At 49.0% G+C, this 23,637-nt stretch overlaps 1 protein-coding gene across 1 annotated transcript in view; it reads left to right on the forward strand.

Moving 5' to 3' along the window:
* Positions 1-23,637, forward strand: part of LOC144823367 (uncharacterized) — an 888,205-nt gene that overhangs the window by 449,477 nt on the left and 415,091 nt on the right. Inside the window, exon 8 of the mRNA XM_078681837.1 lies at positions 11,546-11,623. Within this exon, the coding sequence (XP_078537963.1) occupies positions 11,546-11,623 (78 nt within the window). The remainder of the gene's footprint in view (positions 1-11,545; positions 11,624-23,637) is intronic.

Here is a 23,637-nt window from a genome sequence, read left to right on the forward strand (position 1 = left end):
CCAGGAGAGCAGGAGGTCGATGTGGCTTGGGGACGGTGGGTCTGCGGTGTCGGCGGTTGTCGTGTGGGCCTGGTTGTTGAATGTGGCGTGGATGTCTGCGATCTTGTGGTAGAAGAAGATGGTGAGGGAGTCGCAGAGGTCTTGCGATGTCAGGATGTCGTTGGAGTTGGAGCTAGGGTTGGAGAGTTCATCACGATGTTGAAGAGCTCTTTGCTGTTGTGTGCGTTGTTGTCGATGCGTTCTTTGATGGAGGTCCTTTTGGCGGTTCGGATGAGTTGGTGGTGCTTGCGGATGGTGTTCTTGTGGGCTACTTTGTTGTCCAGTGTTTGTTCGTGGTGCCACTTCTTCTCGAGTCTTCGTGAGGTCTGCTTGGAAGCCTGGAGGTCGGCGGAGAACCAGATGGCTTCTCTGTCGGAACGTCTGTTTGAGGCTTTCTTGATCGGTTGCCTGAGGTTGCAGGTGGCCGTGTTGGTGTCGGCGGTGTCTGTTGGTGGGTCTTAGGCGAGGGTGGTGATTAGCTGGTCTTTGGTGACTTTGTTCCAGCTGCAGCGGGGGGTCTGTTGTGGGTTTTGGTGCATGATGGGTTTCTCAAAGGTGAAGTGGAAGCAGCGGTGGTTTGTCCAGTGGAGTTCGGTGGTGTGGCTGAAGGTAACGTGGTTGCTGGCGGAGAAAATGGGGTCGAGCGTGTGTCTGGCAGAGTGGGTGGAAATCGTGACGAGCTGTTTGAGTCCGAGGTTGGCAAGGTTGTCGAGCAATGTGGAGGAGTTGCTGTCTTTGGCGTTCTCGAGGTGAAAGTTCAGGTCTCAGAAGAGAATGTAGTCCGTGGATGCGAGGGCGTGTGTGTGCTGACAAAGTCGGCGATTGAGTCACTGAACTGTGGACGGGGTCCGGGGGGTCTGTTGATGAAGGTTCCTCTGAGGGTGGTGTTGGGATTGATGTGGATCTGGAAGTGCAGGTAATCGGCGGCGCTGAGGGTGTCTTCGGTGCTGGCCGAGATTCTGAGGGTCCTCCTGTGGACGATGGCGATTCCTACTCCTTCTCCGTTGGTTCAGTCCCTGCGGATGATCTTGTGGGATGGCTATGGCGATGTCGGGCGCCAAGGAGGGGTTCATCCAGGTCTCAATCAGGAAGGCGATGTCCGGGGAGGATGAGCCGAGTAGGTCCTAGAGATCGATGGCGTGTTTGTGGGCGGAGCGGGTGTTGAGTAGTATGCATCTAAGGTGGCTGCTTCCTACCCCGATGGGCGGTGCAGTGGCTTGGAGGCTGGTGAAGCTGCAGTTTCGGCAGGAGAAGGGTCCGTGGGTCGTTTCGGGGTAGCCAGGAAGCAGGTGGATGATCGGCCGGCTTTGAGTTCCTACACGGTGCTGGCGTCGTAGTGGAGGTGGGCATTGTGGCGAATTGCGGGGGCCAGGGGGTCTGGCGTTAGGCGCGGTCCAGGCGCTGACGGGCGCAGACAGGCTTGCCATTGGCGGGCCTTCGGCCGCCATAAGAAGGGGAGGTGGGAGGGAGGAGCAGCTGGTAAGCGGGAACGACTGGGCGAGCTCAGGGGGTGGGCCGCAGGCGACGCAGCGGCAGGAAGGCAAAGGAAAATGCTGGAACGGCTACAGAGAGAAAAATGGGCAGAAAAGATCAGACTACAAGAAAATAGAATAAAACAGCAGACAAGTAAAAAACAGGAAGAAAGGGAGCAGAGAGAGCAGACAGATACTTACCGCTCACCACTGGGCCACCAGGGATGAGGCGCAGGCGGGAGCCTGTGGGTGAAGGAGGGCCTTGAACTTGCGGCAGCGGCGAGATCAGGGAGCAGGGACATGGGCACAGTTAGGTGGAGCTGTGCGGCGTGGGAAGCGACCTGCCTGGAGCAGGGTTAAGGGTCGCTCTCATCACCGCGCAGCGGCCGCCATAAGAAGGGGAGGTGGGAGGGAGGAGCTGCTGGTAGGCGGGAGCGGGAAGGAATGGGCGAGCGTGGGGGAGGGGCCGCAGGGGAAGCAGCCGCGGGAAGGGGAAGGCAGCGGCTGGAATGGCTACAGAGAGAAAAACGGGCAGAAAAGAGGAGAATTCAAGAAAATAGAATAAAACAGCAGGCAAGTAAAAAACAAGCAGAACGGGAGCAGAGAGAGCAAACAGATACTTACAGCTCACCACTGGGCCACCAGGGATGAGGCGCAGACTGGAGCCTGTGGGTGGAGGAGGGCCTCGAACTCGCGGCAGCAGCGAGATCAGGTAACAGGGACAAGGGTACAGTTAGGTTCAGCTGTCGGCATGGGTAGCGACCTGCCGGGAGCAAGGTCAAGGGTCGCCCCTTTCAAATATATGTGTGTGTGGTCAATCCTTGCACAGTGATATCCTGTCCCAGATCGTCATTGTTACCCTAATTGAGTACTGATGTAAGAGTTTAGGGCTCAGCATCCTTGGTAAGCCATGTCACATCCCACTTCATCCTACCTACAAAAGACTGATCCAGTTAGGGACAGATCTATTTGATACAGTTTCAGATGAATAAGTCAAGATCAGTAGCTTTGCAACTTGGTAGTATCAGTAGAAGTCAGATAAGTTAGTCCGCCCTTTGCTTTTGGTTTCAGTGGCACTTTAATTGGAAATCTAGGTGTTTTCCCTCTTCCAATGGATTTGGAATCCTTGTTTTTTTAATGTACCAAAGAAGTTTCGATAGACGTTGATCAGCGAGGCTTGAAAAAGATATTGGAGTCAGCAGTGGATATTCAATTTGATAGTGAAACTCCCACCCTAATCAGGTTATGAATATTGGAGTCCATCTACCTGGGTATGATCTCTAATATCTTGGTAATAATTTGTAAAATAGCATTTTCATGAATGTGAAACCTAAGTAATTAATCAAGCTCTAAGGTCATCTAAATGATATGGAGTTTTGATATGGAAAAACTGTATCCCTGATGAGGGGCAGGTTAAAATCTCCCGATATGTCATGTTCATCCTAAAACCAGTCGACAATTCTAAGCATTCCAACTTTTGCATCAGGGCTGGGATTGAGGACTGTGAGAAACATAATCAGGATGTCATCTGCACAGATTGTCAGTTTATGTTAATCGAATACTGTCCCACTGACTTCACAGGCCACTCTTATGTGGGGAGGGTGTACCTCCTTTACTGTTCACTGTAGTCAATGGACCAATGCAGTTAACCAACATCTATTTAATAAAGATCAAACCATCCTGACACTTTATAATATTGTTTCGAGAAAAAGCGATTAACCTGTCTCAGTGTTCACAAGCACCACGATAGCGAGGATTTTCTTCATCCACTTTTTCACTAGATGGATCACCCTTTTTAGGTAAGTGTGAGCTTAATCAAGTCTGATTGGTGTGGATGTATCAGTTCGCAAAGCAGACCTTCGGAGCAGTTGACCAAAGCCTTGGCATGTAACCTTTTCACACCCATGATTGAAAAGGTCAAATGATGTATACCAAGGGCAAAGTCGAGGGTTATTTCCTGCCTTAGAAATGAAAGCGATATCAGTTTCAGGGATCAAAGGTGTCCTTGCACCCAAAGCAGCAATGTAACAAATTGCTTATTAAAAGCCCCCTTTTCCCCAAAAGAAAAGGTCGGTGTCTGATGCTTTATTGACCTTAAGAAACTATGTGGCACTAGTAATTTCGTTTTCCTTAATAGGTGCCTCAAGGTTGTCCTTTAGAAGCTGAGAAAAATGTAGGATACCCGTATTCTGAATATATGAGGATTAAAGGTTGTGGTTGTGCCGTATATAACTGTCCCTTTAAATCTCCATCAAGGTTAATTCGGTGTCTTTCTGAAAAAAGATTACAACTCTGTTTTGTTTAACAGTTGAAGGGTAAGAGTTCCGGAACAGTCAGTGTCAGAAAGCATCTGCTCTGTGCTTGAAAGGTGTGCCCCCTGAAGACACAGGACATGCATTTTTAAGTTTGTAAGATACTAACTCTTGTTAAGCCCCTCGATGTTATACATAACCACCTGAAGCATGGAGGATTGTTACATGTACCTAAATCACATACAAGAGCCTACAGGGTATAACTGCCCCTTCAATAAACTGTAACGTGCAATAAAAATTCTCTTCAACCTCAGTAACCCAGTTCAGAGAAAAATTGTCCAAATAAAGAAACAAGAAAAAGAATTGGATGAATAACAAACATTGTTCCACAGAGCAGAGGACTTACTCCACCAGTGCACAGAAAACAAGCCCAAGCCGGGCCCCCTGTGGTGAACCAAAGGATAAGATCATTCCCCAAAGGCAAGGACTCGAGAGACATCAAGATCGAGGGGAAGATCTTGCAGAATAGGTCCCGAATATAACTCTTCATAAGAGACATTATCACTAACAGCAACAACAGTTCCTGAAGAATATAAATGGGGAGCACCTGGTATTTTAAGAGCTTCCTTTTCCCACTTCTTTTACAGTGATTACCAAGCTGTGAATATTGGTTCCCACTCAGGTAATGCATCAGTTCTCTCCCTCTTCAAAGGTGGCTAGGAGCGCTTGCCTCATGGCTCTAATCTATCCATTCAAACTAGCCTCCTCGGTGCTGCTACAGTGTGAGAAGGGAGAGTGGATTTTAGGTCTGGACTGCGTACTGAATTCTCAATGGAAGATCTCCGAATTCCTCTGTGCCCCATGGCATGTGTACCACAGATCTCTATACTCAAGGCCGACTACATCTCCAAAGATGCAAAGTTTTCTCTTCTCTGTTCCAGAGCTGGCTCCATTTAGGCATTCACTATGGGGTAGGTGGATGTTCTATCTCCTCCCTGTAAGGAAGACGGGATGCCTGATCAGAGCAGTATGCGCCAAACACTGCTCTGCTGACGAGGGAAACTGTCCCGAAACCCGGGCCATGTCTCGAGTCCAGAGATCTTGGGGATAACGAGTAACCACTCGCACCAACTGTGGTGAACTACCTTTTACTCGTCCATCTACATGCACTACATGTACCAGAGTGCTAAGGGGCGACCCGGAGGAGAGGCTAGCGGTGTGCGATCCATCTTGGTTGTACTTAAACGGCTCCCGTGAGCCTTGAGCTGACGAGCTCTTGGAGACGCACCTGCGCGCCGGAGAGGCATCAGGGCCTGTGACGGTTACTTGGCGGCCTTCTCATCCACCCCAAACACTGCTCTGCTGACGAGGAAAACTGTCCCGAAACCCGGGCCATGTCTCGGGTCCAGAGATCTTGGGGATAACGAGTAACCACTCGCACCAACTGTGGTGAACTACCTTTTACTCGTCCATCTACATGCACTACATGTACCAGAGTGCTAAGGGGCGACCCGGAGGAGAGGCTAGCGGTGTGCGATCCATCTTGGTTGTACTTAAACGGCTCCCGTGAGCCTTGAGCTGACGAGCTCTTGGAGACGCACCTGCGCGCCGGAGAGGCATCAGGGCCTGTGACGGTTACTTGGCGGCCTTCTCAACCACCCCAAACACTGCTCTGCTGACGAGGGAAACTGTCCCGAAACCCGGGCCATGTCTCGAGTCCAGAGATCTTGGGGATATCGAGTAACCACTCACACCAACTGTGGTGAACTACCTTTTACTCGTCCATCTACATGCACTACATGTACCAGAGTGCTAAGGGGCGACCCGGAGGAGAGGCTGGCGGTGTGCGATCCATCTTGGTTGTACTCATATTTTTCTTAACCGCATCGCCGCGGCGGCTTTTCCCGCTGTGCGCGGCGATTTTAAAAACCCCGCGGTTCATGACGAGCTCAGCTCGTCATGAGCGCACGGCAGGTTACGCTCATGACGAGCTCAGCTCGTCATCAGCCTGGAAGGGGTTAACTACTAAAATACCATTACACTGAACTCCATCTCATGACTCAATTTGAGAAGCATTAGGATATGCCTCAGTCCACCAAAGACTTCCTTCTGATATAATACCTCCTTTATGATTGCTTCTCATACATCTGAAGATGCAACGGGGACACCCACACCCAAGGTGCGGATGTCCCCATAAAACTTCTATAGAGCCTCTAAATAAAGGTGGTCATTTCATGTTTTCACTGACATCTGACAGATTCATGAGAATTTCCTCCATTGTTTCCTGCTGAGCATCCACATTATTACCAGATGGGCTCCTCTATTAGGTTAACCCACCTCTCTACTTAGGGTCTAACTTCCCCAAATGTTCTGTGAGACAGTGTTTAAATATCTCCAAACCTCCAGGTGAAATCACTCTAAGACTCCATTTTCTTAACCCCAACCATTCTTTTCGGCAGGCCCTTCAAATTGCTCTCCTCACTTTAGGGTCAGTATATACTGCTATTATGGAACTTAGCGACACCCTGCTCCATCTTCCAAAAAGTCTCACATTATATCATGCTCCCTTCTTCACACCTTCCTTTTGTCATTTGTAGCACATCGCACTATCCAATTCAAAATGGCAGACTCTTCCCCATCAGTTTTAATGCAGTTTATGGTCCATACAGCCAGAGAGCTTATCATCTTGCTCAGCCCATTGGTGTGGGTGGCCCAGCTGAGTGGTCGAGGAGAGGGGCCAAGCACACCTGTCTTTTTAGGTCTCGCGACCTATCGATGCGCGCAAGCGCATCGAGCGGAGCGAGAATTCAAGTAGCCAAAATCCTCATGAAACCACCAGCTTTTTGCTGGCGTTTTCATGAAGTTCACGTGAACCACGTGATCAAACACGAACTCGCATCAGCCTCCCTCCCTCCTAATTGTATTTGCCGCACAGCACATCAAAGGGCTTCGCCCAGCGTGCGCTCTGCGGCTTCTCGGCTTCTCCTCCCCTAATTATTCTTGGATGGCCGGCCGGCACACAGCCTTCCTTGCATTTCTCCTCCCCCTCCCCAGCCAGCTTCCCCCAGGCCGTGTTCCCTCATCCCTCGCACCCCCTCCTCCTTCAGGCCCCCACCATTTGCTTCCATTTGTTCTCTTTCCGATAAACACCTCTTAACTGTGCTGATGTGACGTACCGCGTCTCTCTTTCCTTGTCCCCCTAATCCCACCAATCACACGACTTAGTGAATTTATGGTTGGACCGTTATTGTTTATTTATTTGGCTGGAGTATTTATTCTGTCACAAGCGCTGCACAAAACTGCAAAGGCGAAAACTGGATCACATCGCATCAATCAAACAAACAAAACTAAGCTGTTTAACCACAACGTTGTTTCTTTTATTATATAAAGCGCTTTAAACACACCAGGGTGAGATACGCCATGTAAACACTTACAAAATATATGTAAATAAAAAATAGCAGTTCAAGAGCTGCTCATGCTTGCGCTCGCACACGCCTGGTAAAAGGCTAACCAAGTTGGGTTACTACTCTCAGGACGCAGTCAACTACCAGAAATTCCTGAGGTGATTCTTTACCGTGGCAAGGTTCGTTTGTTTTGCAACCGCATTACCTCTTCAGCCTTTTGATTAGCGACTGCGTTACCTCACTCTCTGGCTGCTACTACACATTCTGATTGTGTTAACCACCGAAGCATTTTTGATCACGTCTTCTGAATCGTAAGCAGCGGTTCCGTTTTGTTCAGAGCAAGAGTTTGTACTTTAAATACACAAAAGCCGAGCGCCAACGTGGGGCGCGCGCATCTCAAGCACTAGGGCTGGCTTTGCTCGGCGCGCTGCTCGATGCTTGGCCTCGGCGTGCCTTTGTTCTTAGCTGATTTCTCTCCTGTTCGTCCCAGGCTCTCATATTTCCCCTGCATCTTCCCTTAAATGTTCATCCCATTAAGGAGTGCGAGCCTGAGAACCTCGCCGCCAAAATGCAGAGCAATTAAGGGGAAAGGCCTTTTTTTTCCAGGGAAGCATTCGCGCAGACATAGACCTCAACCTCACCCTTTCAAGAAAATATTTCAGTTTTATTTTCATCAAAAAAGTTAAAGAGCCGAGGGCTTTTAGCATCTCGTTTCACTCACACACACAGCCTATTATAACCTGCATAAACAAGGGTGACAAGTTGAGATTAATGAGGCTCCCGGAGTGACAGAACAATTTAATTGTCAGAAAGCATAGGAGCTGAACTTTGCCAGTGTATTTATGTAAGGCTGCCACAGCTAAAAACTTCCCTAATTGATTATGACCAATAAGTAATAACACAGAATCCAGTTCTTGGTGAGGCAAATAAAAACAAGCATTGGCATAGCCAATAGGTCTCGCTTGTGGGACCTTATAAGTATTTAGTTTTGCAGCACAATATCCTTGTTACACCAAGGATATTGTGCTGCAAAACTAAATACTTATAAGGTCCCACAAGCGAGACCTATTGGCAATGCCAATGCTTGTTATCTGCAGACATCACAGCCAGTTGGCATGAAGTCACCCAAGGTAATAGAGGTATCTTGCATTCAACTGACTTTCCTCTGCGGACTTCAAGTCCTGAGTGGCAACTACTTCTCTCTGCAACATGCAGCAGACGTATCCTCAGCACCAGCTTATCCTTCCGACATTCAAGCCCTCCCCAGTAGGCCTCTAACAGTCCAGCGTGACCTCAGAAGTCATTCATGGGTTTGCCACTACAGTCCCTCCAAAGTTTTCAATGGAAGATGATAGCATAAGGCATGAAGAAACAGAGTGTCATTTCAGCACAATCTTTTCAGTGGGTGCTTCACTGTATCTGTGTCTATACCTCTGACTGCTGGGACTCCAGGCTCTCTCAGAGTGGTGCAGACCGCAAAGATAGGCAAGTCTTACCAGGAGACAAAGAGGTAAACGTCTGTCTTGGGAGCCAGCACTCTTCTTCCATCAGTATATTTCTTTTTGAAGGTGTCCGTCTTGTCTAGGCAGCAGCTCAGCATTAAAGAACCAGAAACCGCGATTGTTGAACATCTCTCGTAGCCTTGTCTCTGGAAAATGTGAAAATAATGTAGGAATACCATTAGAAAATATAAGATCTCTTTCAAGGTCACTATTATACATACATAGAAAACTCACTGTTAAATGGTTCTATTGCTGATATTTACAAAGCCCTAAACCAGTTTATGGATAAACAAATTGTTCTGTATTTGATCGCATAATATCTAACCTGTTCTCCTTAAATTCTGTGTTTTCCAGAGGACCTAGACACTATTAGAAAAAGAAAATTTGGTGCGCCCTGTAACTTCAACTAATCCTTTCCCCCCGCCCCCCAAGGTGTCTCCACCCCATCGACAAACCAAAATTTCTACAAGGCCAATCTATTAATGCTATTTATGAATTCCGAACGACTTTGAAGGTTTAAAACAAATTACATATCATTCACCTTAAAATATATAAAGTCTCCACCATTATTAAATACACACATTTCTCTAACCCTTTTATATTCACCAAGATTATTTCATTAAATTCAGTTCAAATCACTTTCATTTTGCCTAATTTTGAAATTTTCATAGAGGTTAGGGTTAATTTGCCGTTCTTTATTTTATTTTAAAACAATTTAATTGAAATATTTTCATGGATTTTGGTTAGGGTTAAGGTTTTCTTGTTGGCAATGTAGTTGAATTTAGTGTAATATATTTTTATTGATTTTAATGTAATATTTTCATTTTTGATGTTTGGGAAATTTTTTATGGTGGAGAAAAAAATAGGGTTAGGTATAAAGGGTTCCGATTGTTTTGATTTAGTTCAGTTTAATATAAAGTTTATTTTTTATGTAAAGGTTAGTTTTAGATAACATTAGCATTACGTCTACGGTTTGGGGTTAATGGTGAAATATGTTGTGAATCAGAGTTGAGAACATCGGTGAGCTATTTAAAGCAATTTAATATATTGATGTGATGATATGTCAGTGATAGGTCAATATGCTAATATGTCAATGTTGTGGTCGTCAGAGTGTTGACATATATTACAGAACATGCAGAGCTTTTACAATCATATACTTTGCACTGTATTAGAATGCTCTTTCACCTATAGTATGCCATTGGATTCTAGCAACCAGAAACATTTAAAACAAACGATCACGCCAATAATTCAGTTTTCACAGTTTGCATCTTTAAATTCTGACATTTCAAATGTGCTTCCTAAATAGACAGTACAAAAACAAAGATGGTTCCTTCTGCCCTTCCATTCACTCTTGCCAAATTTTCTTCAAAATCCAGACCTAGTCGCTTAATCAATGCGATTATTTAGGCTGTTGTGAATGAATGAATGAGTAAATTTGTAAAGCGCTGCATTCACTCCAAGCAGCATCTTGGTGCTCGCGGAGAGGCTTGGAACCCCGAGGTGGATAAATCTTAGCAAGAACGTCGAAAGACGGGATAAGATGAGAGCTAGAGCAGTGTGATCTGGGGCTGCAAAGATACAGGTTTTTAGAAGTGTTTTAAACATTTGTTCGGACTGCACCAGTCTCAACTGAGTGGGCAGGCTATTCCAGGCTTTAGTTCCCAGGACATCCATTGACTTTCCCCCTCTAGATATCAGATGAAAGGGGGGGAGATGATAAGAAGTTTTTCGAGGAAGACTGCAAAAGCCGTTTGGTAACATACGGTCTGATCCTGGACCTTAGGTATTGAGGCCCTGTTTCCATGATGGCCTTAACCCCTTCGATGCTTGTGACGGAACCGTTCCGTCATCAGTCACGGTTGAGCTGTGCTGATGACGGAACGGTTCCGTCACGACCGCGCCCTGTTCTGGAATGTCCAGCACAGGGGCGGAATAGGCGCCGCACGGAAGCGGTTAAAGATGAGGAGTAAAATTTTGAAAAGGATCCTTTTGTGAATAGTTAGCCAGTGCAGGGTCTTGAGTGCCACAGCTGAAGAGGACCCTATAGGCAGTTTAATTAACAGTCTAGCTGCCTCGTTCTGGACTACTTGTAATCTTTTCAGAGCAGCTTTTTGGCACCTGCATACAAACTGTTGCAATAGTTCAGATGTGATAGGATTAATGCTGCTGCAACTGTTTTCCTAGCAGAGAACGGAAGTAAATCAAAAAATGTGATGAGGGTTTTTATTGTGTGAAAACAAGTACCTGCCACCGCAAGGGCTTGCTTATGGAAGGATAGCGTGGGATCAAACCTGATTCCTAGATTCCTCACAGTATCTACTGTGTTGGGAGGTGGAGCCATGTTCGGCGGCCACCATTGTGTGGGCACAAAAAGATTAGATGTTCCAAACAGCATGATTTCAGTTTTTTGGCTGTTACATTTTAGATGGTTGAGTTTCATCCAGTCCATAACAGCTGACAGACACTGGAGGAATTTTACTTCCGCTGCTGTGGAATTTTTGTCGAGGGTGAGCACCAGCGGAGTGTCATCCGCGTATGTAATGGTTTCAATGTCGAATGAGGAGATCAGAGTGAGTAGCGGTAATATGTAGAGATTAAAAAGGTTTGGGCTCAGGGATGAGCCCTGTGGGACCTCCGATGTCAGATGTTTATCTGTAGAATTGTAGCTTCCTAATGTTATTATTTGTTGCCTATCTTTCATAAAGGATGTCAGCCAGGCCAATGCCTTGTGAGTGATGCCACTATTCGCAAGCCTGTCTCCCAGAATGTGAAATGCTCTCTTTATTTGTTTTCTGTTCTTTGTTAATATTATCTATATAAAACTTAGTAATGTTTCTGCATATGATAAATATTGTTTCTTATTATTTTGTTATAAGGAGTGGCTCATCAATGTGCTTGGTGTTCCTGTGTATGGAATGAAACTACCAACCGGTTTCCAGCTAATTGGCCAAGTGGTAAGAATACAATGTTGTGATTTCGGATGAAATATCATACCAGTTCTTACTCCAGCCCATAAAGTAATCTATATTTTACTTCATGTTCCAAGGTTTGAATCCCACAGGCCAACTGTCATTGATCAAAGATCAATAACATGAAATAAAACAAAGCAGATATGGCAACTCAGCATCACATATTATTTCCATAAGCACAAAATAAGACTCTACACAGATCGTTTGCACCATACATTCATGTTCTCCTCAAAGATAAGAACTTGACAGACTACTTTTTTTTTTTAAACTTTATTTTCAAGTTTTGCTTAGAAATACAAGATACAACCCCTCCCCCCTCAAGGCATCGTTAAAACATTTGTACACAGATCGACTGACTCATTATGGCACATTTCGGAGTAGGACAACATCCGAAAGCACACCAGGCGATGTAGTAAAGCGGTTGACCCATTAAGTTTACATATGACGTTGTGAGGAAAAAGCTGCCCGACCCCGCTTCATGCACATTTCAAGGACCCATCAGTTGGCCCCTCCCCTCCCCCCCTCAGTTCCACATTCAAAGTACAACTCTCCGCTTGTCCCTTCAGAGTCGCTGAGTGACGAGCACCCCTCTTCCGCAAGTCCTGCCATGCACATGGTTCGCCACGCCAACAAATCCTCCTCCAATTTCTCATTCCTCCTAGTATGTTGCATGTGTGTTTCCTCTGCGAGTGTCCACTCCCGCACGTCCCTGAGCCATGCATCTACCTCCGGGGCCCGCTGTCCCATCCATGTAATGGCGACCCTGCGCCTAGCCAGCACCAGCATTAATTGCAATAACTTGTAGGATAGCTTCCGTTTCCGGGGCCTCGGGACCAATGCCAACAGGCAATGCACGGGTGTAAGCTCAATCCGGAGGCTTGTGGTAGCCCTCACACGGGCCACAACCATGGACCAAAAATTCCCCACTAACGGACATTCCCAGGCCAGGTGCAAGAACCCTGTCCCCCTTGCGTTGCATCTGGGCCAGTTGTCCCAGCCGCTCTCTGAGAAGCGGCTGATCGACTTCAGTGTAAGGTAGGTGCGGTGCAAGAAATTGAAATGTATAAGTTTAAAGCGCGCATTACAGGAAACCCGCCGCGTGAGGGTCCCTATACGCGTCCGCTGACTCTGATCCAGAGGCACCCTCAGATCCGCTTCCCAGGCCGCCCATGCCGGCGGCACTGGAAGAGCAGAATCCCGCTTCATAGCTGCGTAAAGCAAGGTTATCAACCTGCGTCCCCTGCCGCAGGACAGTATGCTATGTAAGGTGTGGGTCATCGGAGGGATCTCCGGGCACTGAGGCCAGACCGAGCGCACTGCAGACCGCAGCCCCTGGTAATGTATGTATTGTCCACCGCTAAGGCCAAACAACTCCACTGCCTGCTCGTATGACACAAAGTTCTCCGAGGGATATAGGTCTGCCACAACTTCACAGCCCCCAGCCCTCCACTCTCGGAAGGACATCTGAGTGTCCAGCTCTACTAACGGGGCCAGTATCCAGAGCGGCAGTTCTCTATAGAAGGGGGCCGACCGTAGGACCCTCTCTATAAAACGCTGCCAGACGCCCGCCGTGTGCCGGACCACATAGGGCAGCTCGGCGTCAGCTCCAGCCCCGCGCATCAGTGCCAACCGAAGCTCCTGCACTGTCGTCTTCCCTGCAAGTAACCGTGTCTCCCATACATCCGCTTCTGCGAACCATCTGGCCGCCGGAAGTATCTGCGCCGCGTAGGCCTCCAGACCCCCCTCCTCAAAGGAGCGCACCAGAGTACGAAGGGCTACTCTGCTTCGTCTCCCCACCCAGAGCAGGTACGTAAGCAGCGTGTTGAGGGTCCTGAAGATCCTAGGCGGAAGCGGGCACAACGTGTTCTGAAGGACATACAGTGTCCTCGGCAGCATCACCATCTTGGATGTGGCCAGTCTCCCCATCAGGGACAGTGGGAGAGTATTCCAAAAGGACACGGATTGCTTGAGCGATGTAAGCACCCGGTCTATGTTATGGGCTAGGGACTGCTCCACTGAGGAGGGCACATGGATACCCAGATATCGGAAATTGGTCTGCTCCCAACGGAGCCCCAGCTCTGGTAAATCCTCCCGAGGAACCGCTCCAAATCCCGAAAGCGGAAAAATTAGGCTCCCAAACGCACCCTGGCCGGAGGGGAGCTATAAAGGGTTCGAACCCAACGACAGAAACTGGGCCCCAGGCCCATCTTCCGAAGCACCTCCTGCAGGTAGCCCCAGTCGACGGAATCGAACGCCTTGGCCAGGTCTATAGAGACCAAGACTCTCTCTCACCTCGTGTTGGATATGATTCAACCGTCTCAAGTTCATAGCCGTGTTCCTTCCAGGAATAAATCCACATTGATCCTTGTGCACCAAGTGCTCCGTGTGGGGCGCCAGCCTCGATGCCAGCAGCTTGGTCAGGATTTTTACGTCGGAGTTTATCATGGTTATCGGCCTGTATTACGAAGGGTCAAGTTTGTCCCCCACTGGTTTCAGGATCATGCATATTTCCCCTTGGGCCATGCTCCACGGGAGCTCACCACTGTCAAACGCCTCCTGAAAGACCTGGAGAAGAAGCGGAGCCAAGGCATCCTGGTATTCCTGATAAAATTCTGACAGAAATCCGTCACTCCCCAGCGACTTTGCGCGCGGTAAACGGGTCAAGGCCACACGGATCTCTGCCAACGTCAGGGGCGCATCTAGCTCCTCCCTATCCGAATCTGAAAGGGTCGACATTTGTATGTTCTGCAAGTAGGGGAGATAAGAAATCTCCGAGACGGTTGAGTCCGCTGCATAGACCTGCCGCAAATGAGACTGGAGGACCTCAAGGACGGCCCGCTCCGAGTACACCACTTGTCCGGTCAGGTCCCGTAAGGCTACGATACGCTCAGGGGTCTGCTCTCTCCGCAATATCCATGCCAGGAGTCTCCCGGATTTATCTCCCTCCCTGTGAAGGCGCTGCCTATATTGAACCAGCATATATTTATCCAGTCTATCCAGTACATCTTGTAACCTAGCGCGGCTGGCTTGTTCCTCTCGCTGCTGCAGGGCACTGGGGTCTGTTATAAGTTGAGCCTGCAAGAGAGTATCCTCCTCCTTCTGGAGGTCACAGAGGAGCTGTTTCCGGACTCCGTAGGGCAGCACCATACAAGCGCCTCTCACCACGGCTTTCAGAGCCTCCCACCTAGTGGCTGCGGATAAGCTCCCCTGCCCCCAATTAAGGTCTACATAGTCCCCAATGGACGTTTCCACATGTGCTTTTCCTATTGGATCCCTGAGCATATCCACTGGGAGCCTCCAAGTATGAGGACGAGCAACCGAAGGCCCCCACTGAACCATACAAGCCACCGGAGCGTGATCTGACAAAAAACGAGCCTGGTGGGTAACCTCCACTAACATATTAAGCTCGGCATTGGCCACTAGGACTCTATCCAGGTGGCTGTAGGTGTTGTGTGTGGGGGAGAAGCAAGTGTATATCTTCTGTGTTGGGTTTCGCTGGGGCCAAACATCCACCGCCCCTATGTTTCTCATCACCTCCCCGAGCTGTACAGTCATACGGGGTTTCGTACCCTCCCGGGGTGGAGATCTATCCAGGACCGGGTCCAGAATGCAGTTGAAGTCCCCGAGCCAAAGCGTCGGGGTCCCCAGGTCGTGAGTCAAAACATCTTGCAAGGCCCTAAAAAAGGCCGGATCATCGGAGTTGGGTGCATATGAGTTTAAGATGACAATATCCCTGCCGTCCAGTTTAGCCCGGAGGAGCAGGTATCTACCATTGACGTCGGCTTCCATGTACTGCATAGCGAACAGTACCCCCGTGGCCACCCAAATCAGGACCCCCCTGCCATATGTAGAGTAGGACGTATGATACAGCTGTCCACGCCATTTTTTGGCCAACTTCTGCGCCCCATCATCCACCAGGTGAGTCTCCCGCAGACAAGCAATGGACACACCATGTCTGCGGAGGAAGGAAAGAACCCTATATCTCTTAGTGCATGTGCCTAGCCCCCTCACATTCCAGCTCATGAACTTTTAACCCATGACGTACAACCTATCCTACCCCATCACAACCTCCCGCTTCCAGAGCAAGCCCCTCCAGTGCCCGACCTGTGATACAACTGATGCCAAAAAAATACCCCTTGAACATTCCCTTCAAACAGACTCCCCTCCCCCACCCACGAGCAAAGTATCAGCAACAACCAAACATGCCAATATGCCCTTTCCCTGCCGGTGCCAGGACGTGCACAGCCACCCCATTTGCCCAACGAGGCGAAATGCACTCAAAACACAAAAAACATAAAACTCCCTCCTCCCTATCCCGACTCCCTGCTTGACCCAATTCAAAGCATTCACACGGGCTCATACTTTCTGATACCAGGCAATATACACTTCCACGTCCCCTAACCTGGACCACTCCCTCCCCCTCTCACACATCACACATAGAGGACAACCCCCCCACTTCATTCGGCATACAACACCCCCATATCTTCCTGCATCCCACGCACAAGGGATTGTGTCCTCGTCCCACATTGTACATATCAGAACTCCACCCACTTAGCCAATTCAAGAAGGATCCACCGTCTCAGGAGTGACAGTCACCGCAGTCTCAGGGATTGCCGCAGCAGTTAGTGACATGTCTTCTACCGGGACCGGTAGCGTGTCGGGGACCAAAATCTCATCGTTCCCCGTGGATTTCGAGGGCTCCGTGCCTTTCTCATCCCCGGAAGGTTCCAGAAGCAAGGCTCCATCAGCCCCCACCAGCACCCTGCGCCGTTCTTCACTTGCTGCTGACTCGGACCTTCGTCGTCTCCTGTTCGGTCGCTTCCTCCGAGCTCGTGTTCCCCACATGCTGCTATTCCTGCCTCGTTTACCAGGTGGCAGGTCGTCACCCCGAATCTCCAACCATTCCCAGACCTCTTCCGGGCATTCAAAGAAATGAGCCTTCCCTTGAGCTAGTACCTTCAGTTAGCCGGGTATAGCAACATATACTGTAAACTCATCTCCAGGAGCTTCTGTTTGACTCCCAGGAAGGATTTTCTCTGCTCCTGGACCTGCTGGGTATAGTCCGGGTAAATGGAGATTCTGCTGTTTTCGATTGTGAGGTTTTCCGTTTCCCTCGCCGCCTTGAGGATACAGTCTCTGTCCCTGTACTTGAGGATTTTGGCGATTAGGGCTCGTGGAGGAGCCCCCGGTCACGGTGGCTGAACCAGTGCTCTGTGGGCTCGCTCTATTCCAAAGACCTCCGAGAGACCCCTCGGGCACAGCCGGTTACGAATCCAGTCCTCCAGGAAGCGTTCTGCGTTTCCTGCCTCCGCCCGTTCCGGCACGCCCAATACCCTGATGTTGCTGCGGCGCACCCTCCCTTCTGCATCCTCTGCCCTTCTCTCCAGGTCTCCTGCCATAACCTTGAGCTGCGCGACAGTTTGTTTGAGGGATGCCACCTCCCCTTGCAGCCGCGCTATGTTGCCCTCAGCATCAGAGACTTTGTCAGCCACCTTTCGCAAGTCCGTCCGCAACAAATTCACGTCTATTGAGACAGTCTCTATTTGGCGCTCCAGTGCCGAGTGTGAGCCCTGGATCGTCTTCAGTAGCTCTGCCCGGGTAGGCTCCCCGTTCCCCTCCGCCCCCTCTTCTGAGCCCGACTGTCGCGTGATCCGCTGGGATGGTAGACTTCAAGTGGTATATTGTGTGATGGTGTTTGGCTGCGTGGAGCGCGACATCCTGTCTTTGCGCATTGCAGATGCCCCGTCTGTCCTCTTCAATTCCCCGAGCGGCGTCAAGGCCTTCTGTGGGTACTGGCTGCCCCACGTCGAACTTCAGGGTCCAGGAGACCTCTTCGTGGGCCCACTCCCGAAGCAGCTACCTCGGTTCTTTCAAGGGATCGGTGAATAACCGAGCTCTTTCTGTCTCTACTAGGAACTCCTCTCTGTCCCTCGTCACCACATCAGGGGAGCTTTGATCATGTCCCGCCGCCGTTTCACTCACCATGCACCACCACAGTAGTTGGGAGGAGGCGCCCTGAGGCCGCTGGCAGTCCTCACCCCTCGTGGACTACACATTGTGTCTCCCCCGTACCAGACCTTTCCAGTCAGGGGGGCGCCCTCAACATCAAAGGACGTCCGCACCCAGCTGCCTCTCAGTAGGTCGATTCTCGCCCGGTAGCCCCCGTGCCGCAAGCACGTCGCCCACCCCTCTACGAGAGTGATGCGGTCCTCAGTGTTGCGTCCCACACCGCCACCGATATTATTGTCCTGGAACCGTGGCCCCAAGCAGAGCGCCCGGACCGATCTCCGCAGGGGGCCGAGGCCGGCCGCCAGGTTCCTCTCCAGCACCTTAGGACCGCCGCAGGGGGGCTGCGTTGGTGTTGCACCCCTAATGACTGCACCCTCCGGTCAAGGGCCGATCTTGCGCTGTGATCCGGTTCCGGCAGCAGACTACTGCAGGATACCTCAGAGGCAGTGCAATCGGGCTTAACGTGGCCGGCGAGAGGGGCCTCTCACGCTCCTTCTCACCTCCGGCACTACTTGCTTGTCTCCTACGCCCAAGATGACAACAGGTCCCCCGCCGCCCCTCCCCAGACAGTGTCCTGCCCGCAAGCTCCGTGTTCGGGAGGTCCCAAGTTCCCTCACCTCCAGGCGCGCAGGCCGATGTCCAGGGCCCCGCCCTGCAGCAGGCCGCCTCTGCTTTTCCTCCGACGGGCCCGTCAGGCACCCTCCGTCACCGTGCGCCCCCACGGGTGACCGGGTCTCAGCAACTATGCCCCCCGGTGATTCAGGGCCAGGTCCGGGGCACCCACAGTTCCTCCCGGGCTCTCCGCAGCATGCGCCCACTGCCGGCTCGATTCCGGCGGGGGGGCTCTGACGGCACAGACCGGGGTCCTGCTCTGATACCCCGATCAGAGGCACTCCAAGGGCAGGATCTGAAGAGTCAGCGATGCGCACGTTACCCCCGGGCCCCCGGAGCACAGCAGGGCCTCTCACGACAGGCGGCGCCTTTCCCCAGCTCCAGGCCTCAATCCTCGGCCCCGCGTATTTCACAGTCCGGGGCTCCGCTGCGCAGTGACTTTACTCAGCACCACCGGGCACTGGACGCCTGATCTCCGTCCAGGAGGTGCTCCCAGTCGTCAGGGAATCGCGATGCTTTCAATTTTGCCTGTCATGACCCCTCACAGGATATCTTTACAGGATTTCTGGGCCAATTTACCGGGACCCAGAGGAGCTCACGTCCTGTCAGCCATGCTACTTCGTTACGCCCCCGACAATCTACTTGTAACTTTAAACTTGCATTCGACATTCCTTTGAATCGGAAAGCTAGCTTTCTGTCTAAATATGTGCCTACCCGGCCCTCCCATTCGGTATGTATACTCTTTACTAGGTAGTTTTCAACAAATAAAATAGTAACACATCATATTAATATCGTAGCAGGAACGTTGTTAGCTCAGGAACTATTGAACGCATATCATGAGTATCTAGATATTTATTTATTTATTTATTATTTATTTAGCGATTTATAAAGCGCCTAGTGACCCGGAGGCATCCCTGCGCTAATGATACAAGTGGAGACCAGAGGGGGAAGGTGAGCTTATTTGGGGAAAAGCAGAGTTTTCAGTTTTTTACGGAAGAGGAGGTGGCAGGGTTCCAGTCGCAGGAAGCGGGAGAGTGAGTTCCATCCTGCAGACGCTTTTACTGCGAACCGTCTACCGCCAGTGCGTGCCATCCTGAATCTCGGGACGGTGGCCAGGCGTTCGTTGTCAGAGCGTAGGAGTCTAGGGGCCTTGTAGGGGGTGACCATGTCTCTCAGGATAGAAGGGCCAAGACCATTGAGGAGTTTGTGGGCAGTGCGCATCGCCTTGAATTCTACCCTCTGCCGCACTGGAAGCCAATGTAGGGCCTTCAGCGCTGGTCTGGCAGAGGTTCTGGAAGGGAGGCCCATAAGGAGCCGGGCTGCCGCGTTTTGAGTTCGCTGGAGTGTGGCCAGGGTAGATTCAGGGGCTCCCAGATAGACAGCATTGCTATAGTCTAGCCGGGCAAGGATCAAACCTTGAATCAAGAGTTTCCTAGATAGGGGCGGGAGTAGTGGGAGGATTTTACGGATGGAACGCATAAGTCCGAAGCAGGTGCCTGCTGTTTTGGCTGCCTGGGTCTTCATGGACAACTCCGGTTCAAGCCAGACTCCCAAAGTCTTGATTTCTGGTTTCGGGGAGGGCACCTCACCGAAAGCGTCTGCCCAGACCGAAGGTGGGATGGTGGACCATTTCTTGCCCATGAGCATGACTTCGGTTTTCGATCCGTTGAGCTTCAATGATGACTCGCACATCCAGTGGTGGGTTTCCTGGAGGCAGTTCAACAGATTGTCTGGGTGATTGTCAAGATGAGAGAGTGAGACGACCAGTTGCGTGTCGTCCGCATAGCATAGATATAATACTATAGGAGAAAAATGCACATAACCTGAATTGAAATCAAATAAAGTAGAGTAAACATAACATTCAGGTTTGTTGGCTGTCCTGTTCAAATCATCCCAGCGTGCTTTTCATACAAGGGAATCAGATAATCTACCTCTTTGGGTGTCACACAAAAATGTATTCAAGGCCATGACCATCCGGTCTTGTAAAAGACGCTGTTGTCAGACAATGTAATCAGGCAGAGTTCTTTAGTAGAATGACAGTGTCATTGAGACCACCACAGGGAGTCCGTAGTGTTAGATCACGATATGTTCTCGAGTAAAGAGTCCCAAATTTCCTCAGATATAGAGAGCTCTTCATTCAGTTTGTAGATCGATTCCTCAAGGAAGGCAATCATTGTGACTGCTTCGGCCCAGTCATTTGTGGTCGGCGAAGATGTTTATTTCCAGTTGTGTACAGAGTATTTAGTTCATATTTCTTCTTAATCAGTAGACTGAGATTTTCTGCTGGTTGGGAGGTTGTGTAGCCATATTGGGTGGTTAGGACGTCATGCTCTAAAGATGTGTTTTGATCCTGTGCCTGTTTCTGTTGGGTACTGGCGTCCTTAATCAGCCTATCACACATGTAGGCCTTCTCTGCCGCCCAACAGTTTGGGTCGATGCAGCAGAGTTCTCATTGAGATCTAGGTACTCTTGCACTTGTTCACATACCTGCCTTTTCTCCATCAGTTGTCTGTAATATAGGGTATTCATTCTCCAGTTCTGTGCTTTAGGAGCAATTAAAGGAAGATCTAGTAAGATGGTAATGGGTGGATGATTGGACATACCTATTGATCGTATGGTGCAAATATCTTCTTTTGGAAGAAGTTCGGTGTTAGTTAGGAAAATGGCTACTCTCATCTCTGTTTTTTGTGGACAGAAGGATCTCTCAATCCGTGATCACTCATCCAGTCCCTCAGCATGTTCTTATCTTGATTATTGCTAAAGCATGGTTTGCTGGACCAGTCAAGGACAGGGTCATTCATTGCATTCCAGTCACCTCTGATTAAAAGCTGCATTTGACCAAATTGATTACAGATCCATTAATGTTAGGGAAAAATGCTCCCCTGTTTGGGGCATATATTGAGCTCACAATGATGTAGTGATTCTGGATGTTTAATGTTATGATGAAGGCGTACCTTCTGTTAATTTTTGACCATGTCTTTAAAATCCTTGTTTGGGGGTGTTTGTGTATTAGATAGCTACTCCTTTTTAGGTCTCACCTGGTGTTGCAGCGCGCAAGCGCTGCTCGCTCGGCGAGACCTAATGTCATCAGAAGATTTCAGAAGGGGGCTTGAAGCCCCGCCCATCATTTTCATTGGGTTGAGTTAGCGTTTATGCTAAAAGCTGGCTTCCCATTGAAAATGATGCTTCTTAGTTACCGCCCTGTCTCCCTTTTGGACGGCCCATCCGGACTGGGTCGGCAGCTTCAAGGCTGTCGTGAAGGAATTTCTTATCAGCAGTCCGGAAGGGCTGTCCGAAAAGGAGACAGGGCTGTAGCGTAATGGCCACAGTTTCCCCTTTCAGCAGCACCCACGCTTTACATGTGTTTTTGTCTCTGGGAGAGTCAGCGCCATTCTGCGAAAGGGTGCTTTATCAGGGGCAAAACAAAAAAACAATATGTGTATTCTGCAGCCTTCCATAAAAGCAAAATTCCAGGTATGTATTCTAAAGTTTCATTTCTTTAACTGCATTATAAAAAGTATTCAATAATAACGGTATTAAAATCCTGACTCACTTAATGAGAGGTGGACTGTGGGGTGAAACCTAACGTTATGCTCCCTCGCATCCAGGGGCTGTTAGGGAAAAACAAAGCACACACTCTGTCACCCGGAGAACAGACCGGCTGCCCTAAATAAACAACTAGAGATATAAGACAATACTTTGATTACATGCCCCTCGTGCTCTTAATATACGAATTAGTGTAGCTGGCTCAAGATGGCGGAAATCACTTACAATCGAGACGTACATACTTTATATAGATCTCCTCCAGGGCTGGCGTGTGGCTCCTATAACAAATTTAATATGCTAATTGCGCAGTTCAGTTGATACAGTCTTGTCAAACAAAAGGACATATAAGCGCTTTGACGCCTTGTTAGAGGTAGTAAGTGCTACATAAATGCAAAATTAAATACAATATAGGAACATAAGTGTGCAGGGACCTACTAGGTGGCATTGAGTCACAGTAGGGATGTATTTAACCCGTTGGTGCTCGGACTCCATAGGGGAAGTTAATCCCTCCACAGCTGGGTCCTGTCTGGGCACTAGAGGGGCTTGGCACTTCTTACCTCTTTAATGGCTCTGGGTAATTGCTCAAGGACAGGCGGCCTATCACTTACATAAATAAACAACAGATTACCACAGAGAGCTACACTCAAAAACTGGCAGACGAGTCAGGCACGTTCCCACCGCCGGGTATGTCAACTGTGCCCCATGAAGTTTGCGACTTTGTTGGTTTTTTCTTGTTTGTTTTCTCCTTGCAGAGCACAAATGGCTAGGAAATGATGGCCGTGGATATATATTTGTTCTGCATTATCCTTAGGCCGTGATGTGACTCCTTGGTTTTCCCTTGTTGCATTGTGCGTATTTTGCAAACTTTTTATGCGCACACAATAAATGTTATGATGTAACAGACAATTTAGTATATTTAGAACAGAGAAGTTCATCAGGATATAGTTAGGGTAAAAAGTTTGTTAGTAACAATGCAGAATGCCAAAAATGCTTAAAGAAGGATTCAAGCCATCAAATATATTATAAAGATTACTTCCCTTGTTGTAAAAGTAACAAAAGAAGCTAAAGGATTGAGATGCATTGATGCTCAAGGCAACACCAGTGTTCTGTTATTTCTTAGTGGGGTGGAAATAAAATAGTGAAATTGGATTTTGTTTCTAGCGCTTTCTCATTTAATATTAGATAAAATTGGTATGCATTTGTGAACAATCCTTAATTTGACTTACTTCTTTTTTGCTAAATATGTACAATGCTCGAAAATAATGTATAACACAACCACGAGGGCGAAGAAACCAAAGGGCACACCTAAAAATGCAGTGCTCTTTGTGGGAGCGGGGTGCATCGCGCACACCTCAGGATGGTAATGTGTGACATTGGCAATGACGTGCTGTTTGCACAATATCTCCCTTCAACCCCCCCCCCCCAAATCACCCAAACAATGAGCTATGCCAGACACCCATTGAAAACAAGCATTTGCAATGCAATAGGTCTCGGATTTACGAGAGTTTAAGCTATTGGCATTGTAAATGGCAATGCCTTTTATTTATGTTTTAAAAACCAAATCATAAAAAAGGCATTGTCATTTACAATACCAATAGCTCAAGCTTACGTAAATGCGAGACCTATTGCATTGCGAATGCTTGTATCTTCTTAGATGTATGAGTTTGGATTGGGCGGCATCTGAAATTTGTTTGCAAGAGCCGGCAGAGCAGATGACCTTACCCACCTAGTCTCATTAGTGTTTTTGATTCCTGCCGTGTTAGGCGAGTCACCTGCACCTGGCACCACATAGTTTAATAGATGCATAGAGTCTTTGAGGGATGGCTGTCTGT

Source organism: Lissotriton helveticus, chromosome 3_1 (assembly GCF_964261635.1).
Source record: "Lissotriton helveticus chromosome 3_1, aLisHel1.1, whole genome shotgun sequence".
Taxonomy (NCBI): Eukaryota; Metazoa; Chordata; class Amphibia; order Caudata; family Salamandridae; genus Lissotriton; species Lissotriton helveticus.